Below are 17,367 nucleotides of genomic sequence, written 5' to 3' on the forward strand. Positions count from 1 at the left end.
ACCTCCTCCAGCCCCCTACACCCCCTCCCTATCTCTGTAACCTCCTCCAGCCCCTACACCCCTCCCTATCTCTGTAACCTCCTCCAGCCCCTACACTCCTCCCTATCTCTGTAACCTCCTCCAGCCCCCTACACCCCCTCCCTATCTCTGTAACCACCTCCAGCCCCCTACTCCCCCCTCCCTATCTCTGTAACCTCCTCCAGCTCCCTACACCCCCTCCCTATCTCTGTAATCTCCTCCAGCCCCTACACCCCTCCCTATCTCTGTAACCTCCTCCAGCCCCGACACCCCCTCCCTATCTCTGTAATCTCCTCCAGCCCCTACACCCCTCCCTATCTCTGTAACCTCCTCCAGCCCCTACACCCCCTCCCTATCTCTGTAATCTCCTCCAGCCCCTACACCCCTCCCTATCTCTGTAACCTCCTCCAGCCCCTACATTCCTCCCTATCTCTGTAACCTCCTCCAGCTCCCTACACCCCCTCCCTATCTCTGTAATCTCCTCCAGCCCCCTACACCCCCTCCCTATCTCTGTAACCTCCTCCAGCCCCTACACCCCCTCCCTATCTCTGTAACCTCCTCCAGCCCTTACACTCGTCCCTGTCTCTGTAACCTCCTCCAGACCCTACACCCCTCCCTATCTCTGTAACCTCCTCCAGTCCCTACACCCCTCCCTATCTCTGTAACCTCCTCCAGCCCCTACACTCCTCCCTATCTCTGTAACCTCCACCAGTCCCTACACCCCTCCCTATCTCTGTAACCTCCTCCAGCCCCTACACTCCTCCCTATCTCTGTAACCTCCACCAGTCCCTACACCCCTCCCTATCTCTGTAACCTCCTCCAGCCCCTACACTCCTCCCTATCTCTGTAACCTCCACCAGTCCCTACACCCCTCCCTATCTCTGTAACCTCCTCCAGCCCCCTACACCCCTCCCTATCTCTGTAACCTCCTCCAGCCCCCTACACCCCCTCCCTATCTCTGTAACCTCCTCCAGCCCCCTACACCCCCTCCCTATCTCTGTAACCTCCTCCAGCCCTTACACCCCTCCCTATCTCTGTAACCTCCTCCAGCCCCTACACCCCTCCCTATCTCTGTAACCTCCTCCAGCCCCTACACCCCTCCCTATCTCTGTAACCTCCTCCAGCCCCTACACCCCTCCCTATCTCTTTAACCTCCTCCAGCCCCCTACACCCCTCCCTATCTCTGTAACCTCCTCCAGCCCCTACACCCCTCCCTGTCTCTGTAACCTCCTCCAGCCCCTACACCCCTCCCTACCTCTGTACCCTCCTCCAGCCCCTACACCCCTCCCTATCGCTGTACCCTCCTCCAGCCCATGCACCCCTCCCTACCTCTGTAACCTCCTCCAGCCCCTACACCCCTCTCTATCTCTGTAACATCCTCCAGCCCCCTACACCCCTCCCGATCTGTGTAACCTCCTCCAGCCCCTACACCCCTCCCTATCTCTGTAACCTCCTCCAGACCCTACACCCCCTCCCTATCTCTGTAACCTCCTCCAGCCCCTACACCCCCTCCCTATCTCTGTAACCTCCTCCAGCCCCCTACACCCCTCCCGATCTGTGTAACCTCCTCCAGCCCTGACACTCGTCCCTGTCTCTGTAACCTCCACCAGCCCCGACACCCCTCCCTATCTCTGTAACCTCCTCCAGCCCCTACACCCCCTCCCTATCTCTGTAACCCCCTCCAGCCCCCTACACCCCCTCTCTATCTCTGTAACCTCCTCCATCCCCCTACACCCCCTCCCTATCTCTGTAACCTCCTCCAGCCCCGACACCCCCTCCCTATCTCTGTAATCTCCTCCAGCCCCTACACCCCTCCCTATCTCTGTAACCTCCTCCAGCCCCTACATTCCTCCCTATCTCTGTAACCTCCTCCAGCTCCCTACACCCCCTCCCTATCTCTGTAACCTCCTCCAGCCCCCTACACCCCCTCCCTATCTCTGTAACCTCCTCCAGCCCTTACACCCCTCCCTATCTCTGTAACCTCCTCCAGCCCCTACACCCCCTCCCTATCTCTGTAACCTCCTCCAGCCCCTACACCCCCTCCCTATCTCTGTAAACTCCTCCAGCCCCTACACCCCTCCCTATCTCTGTAACCTCCTCCAGCCCCTACACCCCTCCCTATCTCTGTAACCTCCTCCAGTCCCCTACACCCCCTCCCTATCTCTGTAACCTCCTCCAGCCCCCTACACCCCCTCCCTATCTCTGTAACCTCCTCCAGCCCTTACACCCCTCCCTATCTCTGTAACCTCCTCCAGCCCCTACACCCCTCCCTATCTCTGTAACCTCCTCCAGCCCCTACACCCCTCCCTATCTCTGTAACCTCCTCCAGCCCCTACACCCCTCCCTATCTCTTTAACCTCCTCCAGCCCCCTACACCCCTCCCTATCTCTGTAACCTCCTCCAGCCCCTACACCCCTCCCTGTCTCTGTAACCTCCTCCAGCCCCTACACCCCTCCCTACCTCTGTACCCTCCTCCAGCCCCTACACCCCTCCCTATCGCTGTACCCTCCTCCAGCCCATACACCCCTCCCTACCTCTGTAACCTCCTCCAGCCCCTACACCCCTCTCTATCTCTGTAACATCCTCCAGCCCCCTACACCCCTCCCGATCTGTGTAACCTCCTCCAGCCCCTACACCCCTCCCTATCTCTGTAACCTCCTCCAGACCCTACACCCCCTCCCTATCTCTGTAACCTCCTCCAGCCCCTACACCCCCTCCCTATCTCTGTAACCTCCTCCAGCCCCCTACACCCCTCCCGATCTGTGTAACCTCCTCCAGCCCTGACACTCGTCCCTGTCTCTGTAACCTCCACCAGCCCCTACACCCCTCCCTATCTCTGTAACCTCCTCCAGCCCCTACACCCCCTCCCTATCTCTGTAACCCCCTCCAGCCCCCTACACCCCCTCTCTATCTCTGTAACCTCCTCCATCCCCCTACACCCCCTCCCTATCTCTGTAACCTCCTCCAGCCCCGACACCCCCTCCCTATCTCTGTAATCTCCTCCAGCCCCTACACCCCTCCCTATCTCTGTAACCTCCTCCAGCCCCTACATTCCTCCCTATCTCTGTAACCTCCTCCAGCTCCCTACACCCCCTCCCTATCTCTGTAACCTCCTCCAGCCCCCTACACCCCCTCCCTATCTCTGTAACCTCCTCCAGCCCTTACACCCCTCCCTATCTCTGTAACCTCCTCCAGCCCCTACACCCCCTCCCTATCTCTGTAACCTCCTCCAGCCCCTACACCCCCTCCCTATCTCTGTAACCTCCTCCAGCCCCTACACCCCTCCCTATCTCTGTAACCTCCTCCAGCCCCTACACCCCTCCCTATCTCTGTAACCTCCTCCAGTCCCCTACACCCCCTCCCTATCTCTGTAACCTCCTCCAGCCCCTACACCCCCTCCCTATCTCTGTAACCTCCTCCAGCCCCTACACCCCTCCCTATCTCTGTAACCTCCTCCAGCCCCTACACCCCCTCCCTATCTCTGTAACCTCCTCCAGCCCCCTACACCCCCTCCCTATCTCTGTAACCCCCTCCAGTCCCCTACACCCCTCCCTATCTCTGTAACCTCCTCCAGCCCCTACACCCCTCACTATCTCTGTAACCTCCTCCAGCCCCTACACCCCCTCCCTATCTCTGTAACCCCCTCCAGCCCCTACACCCCTCCCTATCTCTGTAACCTCCTCCAGCCCCCTACACCCCCTCCCTATCTCTGTAACCCCCTCCAGCCCCCACACCCCTCCCTATCTCTCTGACCTCCTTCAGCCCCCTACACCCCCTCCCTATCTCTGTAACCTCCTCCAGCCCCCTACACCCCTCCCTATCTCTGTAACCTCCTCCAGCCCCCTACACCCCCTCCCTATCTCTGTAACCACCTCCAGCCCCCTACTCCCCCCTCCCTATCTCTGTAACCTCCTCCAGCTCCCTACACCCCCTCCCTATCTCTGTAATCTCCTCCAGCCCCTACACCCCTCCCTATCTCTGTAACCTCCTCCAGCCCCGACACCCCCTCCCTATCTCTGTAATCTCCTCCAGCCCCTACACCCCTCCCTATCTCTGTAACCTCCTCCAGCCCCTACACCCCCTCCCTATCTCTGTAATCTCCTCCAGCCCCTACACCCCTCCCTATCTCTGTAACCTCCTCCAGCCCCTACATTCCTCCCTATCTCTGTAACCTCCTCCAGCTCCCTACACCCCCTCCCTATCTCTGTAATCTCCTCCAGCCCCCTACACCCCCTCCCTATCTCTGTAACCTCCTCCAGCCCCTACACCCCCTCCCTATCTCTGTAACCTCCTCCAGCCCTTACACTCGTCCCTGTCTCTGTAACCTCCTCCAGACCCTACACCCCTCCCTATCTCTGTAACCTCCTCCAGTCCCTACACCCCTCCCTATCTCTGTAACCTCCTCCAGCCCCTACACTCCTCCCTATCTCTGTAACCTCCACCAGTCCCTACACCCCTCCCTATCTCTGTAACCTCCTCCAGCCCCTACACTCCTCCCTATCTCTGTAACCTCCACCAGTCCCTACACCCCTCCCTATCTCTGTAACCTCCTCCAGCCCCTACACTCCTCCCTATCTCTGTAACCTCCACCAGTCCCTACACCCCTCCCTATCTCTGTAACCTCCTCCAGCCCCCTACACCCCTCCCTATCTCTGTAACCTCCTCCAGCCCCCTACACCCCCTCCCTATCTCTGTAACCTCCTCCAGCCCCCTACACCCCCTCCCTATCTCTGTAACCTCCTCCAGCCCTTACACCCCTCCCTATCTCTGTAACCTCCTCCAGCCCCTACACCCCTCCCTATCTCTGTAACCTCCTCCAGCCCCTACACCCCTCCCTATCTCTGTAACCTCCTCCAGCCCCTACACCCCTCCCTATCTCTTTAACCTCCTCCAGCCCCCTACACCCCTCCCTATCTCTGTAACCTCCTCCAGCCCCTACACCCCTCCCTGTCTCTGTAACCTCCTCCAGCCCCTACACCCCTCCCTACCTCTGTACCCTCCTCCAGCCCCTACACCCCTCCCTATCGCTGTACCCTCCTCCAGCCCATACACCCCTCCCTACCTCTGTAACCTCCTCCAGCCCCTACACCCCTCTCTATCTCTGTAACATCCTCCAGCCCCCTACACCCCTCCCGATCTGCGTAACCTCCTCCAGCCCCTACACCCCTCCCTATCTCTGTAACCTCCTCCAGACCCTACACCCCCTCCCTATCTCTGTAACCTCCTCCAGCCCCTACACCCCCTCCCTATCTCTGTAACCTCCTCCAGCCCCCTACACCCCTCCCGATCTGTGTAACCTCCTCCAGCCCTGACACTCGTCCCTGTCTCTGTAACCTCCACCAGCCCCTACACCCCTCCCTATCTCTGTAACCTCCTCCAGCCCCTACACCCCCTCCCTATCTCTGTAACCCCCTCCAGCCCCCTACACCCCCTCTCTATCTCTGTAACCTCCTCCATCCCCCTACACCCCCTCCCTATCTCTGTAACCTCCTCCAGCCCCGACACCCCCTCCCTATCTCTGTAATCTCCTCCAGCCCCTACACCCCTCCCTATCTCTGTAACCTCCTCCAGCCCCTACATTCCTCCCTATCTCTGTAACCTCCTCCAGCTCCCTACACCCCCTCCCTATCTCTGTAACCTCCTCCAGCCCCCTACACCCCCTCCCTATCTCTGTAACCTCCTCCAGCCCTTACACCCCTCCCTATCTCTGTAACCTCCTCCAGCCCCTACACCCCCTCCCTATCTCTGTAACCTCCTCCAGCCCCTACACCCCCTCCCTATCTCTGTAACCTCCTCCAGCCCCTACACCCCTCCCTATCTCTGTAACCTCCTCCAGCCCCTACACCCCTCCCTATCTCTGTAACCTCCTCCAGTCCCCTACACCCCCTCCCTATCTCTGTAACCTCCTCCAGCCCCTACACCCCCTCCCTATCTCTGTAACCTCCTCCAGCCCCTACACCCCTCCCTATCTCTGTAACCTCCTCCAGCCCCTACACCCCCTCCCTATCTCTGTAACCTCCTCCAGCCCCTACACCCCTCCCTATCTCTGTAACCTCCTCCAGCCCCTACACCCCTCCCTATCTCTGTAACCTCCTCCAGCCCCCTACACCCCTCTCTATCTCTGTAACCTCCTCCAGCCCCCTACACCCCTCCCTATCTCTGTAATCTCCTCCAGCCCCCTACACCCCCTCCCTATCTCTGTAACCTCCTCCAGCCCCTACACCCCCTCCCTATCTCTGTAACCTCCTCCAGCCCCTACACCCCTCCCTATCTCTGTAACCCCCTCCAGCCCCTACACCCCTCCCTATCTCTGTAACCTCCTCCAGCCCCTACACCCCCTCCCAATCTCTGTAAACTCCTCCAGCCCCTACACCCCTCCCTATCTCTCTAACCTCCTCCAGCCCCTACACCCATCACTACCTCTGTAACCTCCTCCAGCCCCTACACCCCTCCCTATCTCCGTAACCTCCTCCAGCCCCTACACCCCTCCCTATCTCTGTAACCTCCTCCAGCCCCGTACACCCCCTCCCTATCTCTGTAACCTCCTCCAGCCCCCTACACCCCTCCCTATCTCTGTAACCTCCTCCAGCCCCTACACCCCCTCCCTATCTCTGTAACCTCCTCCAGCCCCTACACCCCCCCTCCCTATCTCTGTAACCTCCTCCAGCCCCTACACCCCCTCCCTATCTCTGTAACCTCCTCCAGCCCCCTACACCCCCTCCCTATCTCTGTAACCTCCTCCAGCCCCTACACCCCTCCCTATCTCTGTAACCTCCTCCAGCTCCCTCCACCCCCTCCCTATCTCTGTAATCTCCTCCAGCCCCTACACCCCTCCCTATCTCTGTAACCTCCTCCAGCCCCTACACTCCTCCCTATCTCTGTAACCCCCTCCAACCCCCTACACCCCTCCCTATCTCTGTAACCTCCTCCAGCCCCGACACTCGTCCCTGTCTCTGTAACCTACACCAGCCCCCTACACCCCTCCCTATCTCTGTAATCTCCTCCAGCCCCCTACACCCCTCCCTATCTCTGTAACCTCCTCCAGCCCCTACACCCCCTCCCTATCTCTGTAACCTCCTCCAGCCCCTACACCCCTCCCTATCTCTGTAACCCCCTCCAGCCCCTACACCCCTCCCTATCTCTGTAACCTCCTCCAGCCCCTACACCCCCTCCCTATCTCTGTAACCTCCTCCAGCCCCTACACCCCTCCCTATCTCTGTAATCTCCTCCAGCCCCCTACACCCCTCCCTATCTCTGTAACCCCCTCCAGCCCCTACAACTCTCCCGATCTCTGTAACCTCCTCCAGCCCCTTCACCCCTCACAATCTCTGTAACCTCCACCAGCCCCCTACACCCCTCCCGATCTCTGTAACCTCCTCCAGCCGTGACACCCCCTCCCTATCTCTGTAACCTCCTCCAGCCCCCTACACCCCTCCCGATCTCTGTAACCTCCTCCAGCCCCCTACACCCCTCCCTATCTCTGTAACCTCCACCAGCCCCCTACACCCCTCCCGATCTCTGTAACCCCCTCCAGCCCCTACACCCCTCCCTATCTCTGTAACCTCCTCCAGCCCTAACACCTCTCCCTATCTCTGCAACCTCCTTCATCGCCTACAGCATTCCCTCGCTCTGTAACCTCCTCCAGCCCCCTACACTCCTCCCTATCTATATAAAATTCTTCAGCCCCAACAACATCCCCGATCTCTGTACTTTCCTAATTCCCGAATTTCTAAACTTCTCTGTTCCAGATCAAAGACAACAGGAAACAGCTGGAGGAACCAACTCAAAAAAATCCAGATGTCTCGGACTGGTCGCACTCCTCATCATAATCTCGCTTTTCGCAATAATCATCGGATTAATCGTATATGGTACATCGATAAATAACATCCTGTAACACTCTGATATATCCCACACACCTCACTGTAACACTCTGATATACCCCACACCCCTCACTGTAACACTCTGATATACCCCACACCCCTCACTGTAACACTCTGATATATCTCACACTCCTCATTGTAACACTCTGATATATCCCACACCCCTCACTGTAACACTCTGATATATCCCACACCCCTCACTGTAACACTCTGATATATCCCACACCCCTCACTGTAACACTCTGATATACCCCACACCCCTCACTGTAACACTCTGATATACCCCACACCCCTCACTGTAACACTCTGATATACCCCACACCCCTCACTGTAACACTCTGATATATCCCACACCCCTCACTGTAACACTCTGATATATCCCACACCCCTCACTGTAACACTCTGATATATCCCACACCCCTCACTGTAACACTCTGATATACCCCACACCCCTCACTGTAACACTCTGATATACCCCACACCCCTCACTGTAACACTCTGATATATCCCACACCCCTCACTGTAACACTCTGATATATCCCACACCCCTCACTGTAACACTCTGATATACCCCACACCCCTCACTGTAACACTCTGATATACCCCACACCCCTCACTGTAACACTCTGATATACCTCACACCCCTCACTGTAACACTCTGATATATCCCACACACCTCACTGTAACACTCTGATATATCCCACACCCCTCACTGTAACACTCTGATATATCCCACACCCCTCACTGTAACACTCTGATATATACCACACCCCTCACTGTAACACTCTGATATATCCCACACCCCTCACTGTAACACTCTGAAATATCCCACACCCTTCACTGTAACACTCTGATATATCCCACACCCCTCACTGTAACACTCTGATATATCCCACACCCCTCACTGTAACACTCTGATATATCCCACACCCCTCACTGTGACACTCTGATATACCCCACACCCCTCACTGTAACACTCTGATATATCCCACACCCCTCACTGTAACACTCTGATATATCCCACACCCCTCACTGTAACACTCTGATATATCCCACACCCCTCACTGTAACACTCTGATATATCCCACACCACTCACTGTAACACCTCTGATATATCCCACACCCCTCACTGTAACACTCTGATATATCCCACACCCCTCACTGTAACACTCTGATATATCCCACACCCCTCACTGTAACACTCTGATATATCTCACACACCTCACTGTAACACTCTGATATATCCCACACCCCTCACTGTAACACTCTGATATACCCCACACCCCTCACTGTAACACTCTGATATACTCCACACACCTCACTGTAACACTCTGATATATCCCACACCCCTCACTGTAACACTCTGATATACCCCACACCCCTCACTGTAACACTCTGATATATCCCACACCCCTCACTGTAACATTCTGATATATCCCACTCCCCTCACTGTAACACTCTGATATACCCCACACCCCTCACTGTAACACTCTGATATACTCCACACCCCTCACTGTAACATTCTGATATATCCCACTCCCCTCACTGTAACCCTCTGATATATCCCACACCCCTCACTGTAACACTCTGATATATCCCACACCCCTCACTGTAACACTCTGATATACCCGACACCCCTCACTGTAACCCTCTGATATACCCCACACCCCTCACTGTAACACTCTGATATACCCCACACCCCTCACTGTAACACTCTGATATACCCCACACCCCTCACTGTAACATTCTGATATATCCCACACCCCTCACTGTAACACTCTGATATATCCCACACCCCTCACTGTAACACTCTGATATATTCCACACCCCTCACTGTAACACTCTGATATATCCCACACCCCTCACTGTAACACTCTGATATACCCCACACCCCTCACTGTAACATTCTGATATATCCCACACCCCTCACTGTAACACTCTGATATATCCCACACCCCTCACTGTAACACTCTGATATATCCCACACCCCTCACTGTAACACTCTGATATATCCCACACCCCTCACTGTAACACTCTGATATATCCCACACCCCTCACTGTAACACTCTGATATACCCCACACCCCTCACTGTAACACTCTGATATATCCCACACCCCTCACTGTAACACTCTGATATACCCCACACCCCTCACTGTAACACTCTGATATATCCCACACCCCTCACTGTAACACTCTGATATACCCCACACCCCTCACTGTAACACTCTGATATATCCCACACCCCTCACTGTAACACTCTGATATACCCCACACCCCTCACTGTAACATTCTGATATATCCCACACCCCTCACTGTAACACTCTGATATATCCCACACCCCTCACTGTAACACTCTGATATACCCCACACCCCTCACTGTAACACTCTGATATATCCCACACCCCTCACTGTAACACTCTGAAATATCCCACACCCCTCACTGTAACACTCTGATATATCCCACACCCCTCACTGTAACACTCTGATATATCCCACACCCCTCACTGTAACACTCTGATATATCCCACACCCCTCACTGTGACACTCTGATATACCCCACACCCCTCACTGTAACACTCTGATATATCCCACACCCCTCACTGTAACACTCTGATATATCCCACACCCCTCACTGTAACACTCTGATATATCCCACACCCCTCACTGTAACACTCTGATATATCCCACACCACTCACTGTAACACCTCTGATATATCCCACACCCCTCACTGTAACACTCTGATATATCCCACAACCCTCACTGTTACACTCTGATATATCCCACACCACTCACTGTAACACTCTGATATATCCCACACCCCTCACTGTAACACTCTGATATATCCCACACCCCTCACTGTAACACTCTGATATATCTCACACACCTCACTGTAACACTCTGATATATCCCACACCCCTCACTGTAACACTCTGATATACCCCACACCCCTCACTGTAACACTCTGATATACCCCACACCCCTCACTGTAACACTCTGATATACTCCACACCCCTCACTGTAACATTCTGATATATCCCACTCCCCTCACTGTAACACTCTGATATACCCCACACCCCTCACTGTAACACTCTGATATACTCCACACCCCTCACTGTAACATTCTGATATATCCCACTCCCCTCACTGTAACCCTCTGATATATCCCACACCCCTCACTGTAACACTCTGATATATCCCACACCCCTCACTGTAACACTCTGATATACCCGACACCCCTCACTGTAACCCTCTGATATACCCCACACCCCTCACTGTAACACTCTGATATACCCCACACCCCTCACTGTAACACTCTGATATACCCCACACCCCTCACTGTAACATTCTGATATATCCCACACCCCTCACTGTAACACTCTGATATATCCCACACCCCTCACTGTAACACTCTGATATATTCCACACCCCTCACTGTAACACTCTGATATATCCCACACCCCTCACTGTAACACTCTGATATACCCCACACCCCTCACTGTAACATTCTGATATATCCCACACCCCTCACTGTAACACTCTGATATATCCCACACCCCTCACTGTAACACTCTGATATATCCCACACCCCTCACTGTAACACTCTGATATATCCCACACCCCTCACTGTAACACTCTGATATACCCCACACCCCTCACTGTAACACTCTGATATATCCCACACCCCTCACTGTAACACTCTGATATACCCCACACCCCTCACTGTAACACTCTGATATATCCCACACCCCTCACTGTAACACTCTGATATACCCCACACCCCTCACTGTAACACTCTGATATATCCCACACCCCTCACTGTAACACTCTGATATACCCCACACCCCTCACTGTAACATTCTGATATATCCCACACCCCTCACTGTAACACTCTGATATACCCCACACCCCTCACTGTAACACTCTGATATACTCCACACCCCTCACTGTAACATTCTGATATATCCCACTCCCCTCACTGTAACACTCTGATATACCCCACACCCCTCACTGTAACACTCTGATATACTCCACACCCCTCACTGTAACATTCTGATATATCCCACTCCCCTCACTGTAACCCTCTGATATATCCCACACCCCTCACTGTAACACTCTGATATATCCCACACCCCTCACTGTAACACTCTGATATACCCGACACCCCTCACTGTAACCCTCTGATATACCCCACACCCCTCACTGTAACACTCTGATATACCCCACACCCCTCACTGTAACACTCTGATATACCCCACACCCCTCACTGTAACATTCTGATATATCCCACACCCCTCACTGTAACACTCTGATATATCCCACACCCCTCACTGTAACACTCTGATATATTCCACACCCCTCACTGTAACACTCTGATATATCCCACACCCCTCACTGTAACACTCTGATATACCCCACACCCCTCACTGTAACATTCTGATATATCCCACACCCCTCACTGTAACACTCTGATATATCCCACACCCCTCACTGTAACACTCTGATATATCCCACACCCCTCACTGTAACACTCTGATATATCCCACACCCCTCACTGTAACACTCTGATATACCCCACACCCCTCACTGTAACACTCTGATATATCCCACACCCCTCACTGTAACACTCTGATATACCCCACACCCCTCACTGTAACACTCTGATATATCCCACACCCCTCACTGTAACACTCTGATATACCCCACACCCCTCACTGTAACACTCTGATATATCCCACACCCCTCACTGTAACACTCTGATATACCCCACACCCCTCACTGTAACATTCTGATATATCCCACACCCCTCACTGTAACACTCTGATATATCCCACACCCCTCACTGTAACACTCTCATATACCCCACACCCCTCACTGTAACACTCTGATATATCCCACACCCCTCACTGTAACATTCTGATATATCCCACACCCCTCACTGTAACACTCTGATATACCCCACACCCCTCACTGTAACACTCTGATATATCCCACACCCCTCACTGTAACACTCTGATATATCCCACACCCCTCACTGTAACACTCTGATATACCCCACACCCCTCACTGTAACATTCTGATATATCCCACACCCCTCACTGTAACACTCTGATATACCCCACACCCCTCACTGTAACATTCTGATATATCCCACACCCCTCACTGTAACACTCTGATATATCCCACACCCCTCACTGTAACACTCTGATATATCCCACACCCCTCACTGTAAAACTCTGATATACCCCACACCCCTCACTGTAACACTCAGATATACCCCACACCCCTCACTGTAACACTCTGATATACCCCACACCCCTCACTGTAACACTCTGATATATCCCACACCCCTCACTGTAACACTCTGATATACTCCACACCCCTCACTGTAACACTCTGATATATCCCACACCGCTCACTGTAACACTCTGATATACCCCACACCCCTCACTGTAACACTCTGATATACCCCACACCCCTCACTGTAACACTCTGATATATCCCACACCACTCACTGTAACACCTCTGATATACTCCACACCCCTCACTGTAACATTCTGATATATCCCACTCCCCTCACTGTAACACTCTGATATACCCCACACCCCTCACTGTAACACTCTGATATACTCCACACCCCTCACTGTAACACTCTGATATATCCCACACCCCTCACTGTAACACTCTGATATATCCCACACCCCTCACTGTAACACTCTGATATATCCCACACCACTCACTGTAACACCTCTGATATATCCCACACCCCTCACTGTAACACTCTGATATATCCCACACCCCTCACTGTTACACTCTGATATATCCCACACCACTCACTGTAACACTCTGATATATCCCACACCCCTCACTGTAACACTCTGATATATCCCACACCCCTCACTGTAACACTCTGATATATCTCACACACCTCACTGTAACACTCTGATATATCCCACACCCCTCACTGTAACACTCTGATATACCCCACACCCCTCACTGTAACACTCTGATATACCCCACACCCCTCACTGTAACACTCTGATATATCCCACACCTCTCACTGTAACACTCTGATATATCCCACACCTCTCACTGGAACACTCTGATATATCCCACACCCCTCACTGTAACACTCTGATATATCCCACACCCCTCACTGTAACACTCTGATATATCCCACACCCCTCACTGTAACACTCTGATATACCCCACACCCCTCACTGTAACACTCTGATATACCCCACACCCCTCACTGTAACACTCTGATATATCCCACACCTCTCACTGTAACACTCTGATATATCCCACACCTCTCACTGGAACACTCTGATATATCCCACACCCCTCACTGTAACACTCTGATATACCCCACACCCCTCACTGTAACACTCTGATATACCCCACACCCCTCACTGTAACACTCTGATATACCCCACACCCCTCACTGTAACATTCTGAGATATCCCACACCCCTCACTGTAACACTCTGATATATCCCACACCCCTCACTGTAACACTCTGATATATTCCACACCCCTCACTGTAACACTCTGATATATCCCACACCCCTCACTGTAACACTCTGATATACCCCAAACCCCTCACTGTAACATTCTGATATATCCCACACCCCTCACTGTAACACTCTGATATATCCCAGACCCCTCACTGTAACACTCTGATATATCCCACACCCCTCACTGTAACACTCTGATATATCCCACACCCCTCACTGTAACACTCTGATATATCCCACACCCCTCACTGTAACACTCTGATATACCCCACACCCCTCACTGTAACACTCTGATATATCCCACACCCCTCACTGTAACACTCTGAAATACCCCACACCCCTCACTGTAACACTCTGATATATCCCACACCCCTCACTGTAACACTCTGATATACCCCACACCCCTCACTGTAACACTCTGATATATCCCACACCCCTCACTGTAACACTCTGATATACCCCACACCCCTCACTGTAACATTCTGATATATCCCACACCCCTCACTGTAACACTCTGATATATCCCACACCCCTCACTGTAACACTCTCATATACCCCACACCCCTCACTGTAACACTCTGATATATCCCACACCCCTCACTGTAACATTCTGATATATCCCACACCCCTCACTGTAACACTCTGATATACCCCACACCCCTCACTGTAACACTCTGATATATCCCACACCCCTCACTGTAACACTCTGATATATCCCACACCCCTCACTGTAACACTCTGATATACCCCACACCCCTCACTGTAACATTCTGATATATCCCACACCCCTCACTGTAACACTCTGATATACCCCACACCCCTCACTGTAACATTCTGATATATCCCACACCCCTCACTGTAACACTCTGATATATCCCACACCCCTCACTGTAACACTCTGATATATCCCACACCCCTCACTGTAAAACTCTGATATACCCCACACCCCTCACTGTAACACTCAGATATACCCCACACCCCTCACTGTAACACTCTGATATACCCCACACCCCTCACTGTAACACTCTGATATATCCCACACCCCTCACTGTAACACTCTGATATACTCCACACCCCTCACTGTAACACTCTGATATATCCCACACCGCTCACTGTAACACTCTGATATACCCCACACCCCTCACTGTAACACTCTGATATACCCCACACCCCTCACTGTAACACTCTGATATACCCCACACCCCTCACTGTAACACTCTGATATACCCCACACCCCTCACTGTTACACTCTGATATACCCCACACCCCTCACTGTAACACTCTGATATATCTCACACCCCTCACTGTAACACTCTGATATACCCCACACCCCTCACTGTAACACTCTGATATACCCCACACCCCTCACTGTAACACTCTGATATATCCCACACCCCTCACTGTAACACTCTGATATATACCACACCCCTCACTGTAACACTCTGATATATCCCACACCCCTCACTGTAACACTCTGATATATCCCACACCCCTCACTGTAACACTCTGATATATCCCACACCCCTCACTGTAACACTCTGATATATACCACACCCCTCACTGTAACACTCTGATATATCCCACACCCCTCACTGTAACACTCTGATATATCCCACACCCCTCACTCTAACACTCTGATATATCCCACACCCCTCACTGTAACACTCTGATATATCCCACACCCCTCACTGTAACACTCTGATATATCCCACACCCCTCACTGTGACACTCTGATGTACCTCACACCCCTCACTGTAACACTCTGATATATCCCACACCCCTCACTGTAACACTCTGATATATCCCACACCCCTCACTGTAACACTCTGATATATCCCACACCCCTCACTGTAACACTCTGATATACCCCACACCCCTCACTGTAACACTCTGATATACCCCACACCCCTCACTGTAACACTCTGAGATATCCCACACCCCTCACTGTAACACTCTGATATATCACACACCCCTCACTGTAACACTCTGATATATCCCACACCCCTCACTGTAACACTCTGATATATACCACACCCCTCACTGTAACACTCTGATATATCCCACACCCCTCACTGTAACACTCTGATATATCCCACACCCCTCACTGTAACACTCTGATATATCCCACACCCCTCACTGTAACACTCTGATATATCCCACACCCCTCACTGTAACACTCTGATATATCCCACACCCCTCACTGTAACAATCTGATATATCCCACACCCCTCACTGTAACACTCTGATATATCCCACACCCCTCACTGTAAAACTCTGATATACCCCACACCCCTCACTGTAACACTCTGATATACCCCACACCCGTCACTGTAACACTCTGATATACCCCACACCCCTCACTGTAACACTCCGATATACCCCACACCCCTCACCGTAACACTCTGATATACCCCACACCCCTCACTGTAACACTCTGATATACCCCACACCCCTCACTGTAACACTCTGATATACCCCACACCCCTCAGTGTAACACTCTGATATACCCCACACCCCTCACTGTAACACTCTGATATACCCCACACCCCTCACTGTAACACTCTGATATACCCCACACCCCTCACTGTAACACTCTGATATACCCCACACCCCTCACTGTAACACTCTGATATACCCCACACTCCTCACTGTAACACTCTCTGATATACCCCACACCCCTCACTGTAACACTCTGATATATCCCACACCACTCACTGTAACACTCTGATATATCCCACACCCGCTCACTGTAACACTCTGATATACCCCACACCCCTCACTGTAACACTCTGATATATACCACACCCCTCACTGTAACACTCTGATATATCCCACACCCCTCACTGTAACACTCTGATATATCCCACACCCCTCACTGTAACACTCTGATATATCCCACACCCCTCACTGTAACACTCTGATATATACCACACCCCTCACTGTAACACTCTGA

General features: G+C 52.7%; 1 protein-coding gene across 2 annotated transcripts in view; it reads left to right on the forward strand.

Moving 5' to 3' along the window:
* Positions 1 to 17,367, forward strand: part of LOC144489604 (CD209 antigen-like protein C) — a 53,917-nt gene that overhangs the window by 22,033 nt on the left and 14,517 nt on the right. For both annotated transcript variants that reach the window (XR_013496993.1, XM_078207470.1), the window contains exon 3: positions 7,767 to 7,886. Coding sequence is in view for 1 of the 2 variants with exons in the window: in XM_078207470.1 (XP_078063596.1) it covers positions 7,767 to 7,886 (120 nt within the window). In the remaining variant the exon portion in view is untranslated. The remainder of the gene's footprint in view (positions 1 to 7,766; positions 7,887 to 17,367) is intronic.

This window comes from Mustelus asterias, unplaced genomic scaffold (assembly GCF_964213995.1).
Source record: "Mustelus asterias unplaced genomic scaffold, sMusAst1.hap1.1 HAP1_SCAFFOLD_2349, whole genome shotgun sequence".
NCBI classification, from domain to species: domain Eukaryota; kingdom Metazoa; phylum Chordata; class Chondrichthyes; order Carcharhiniformes; family Triakidae; genus Mustelus; species Mustelus asterias.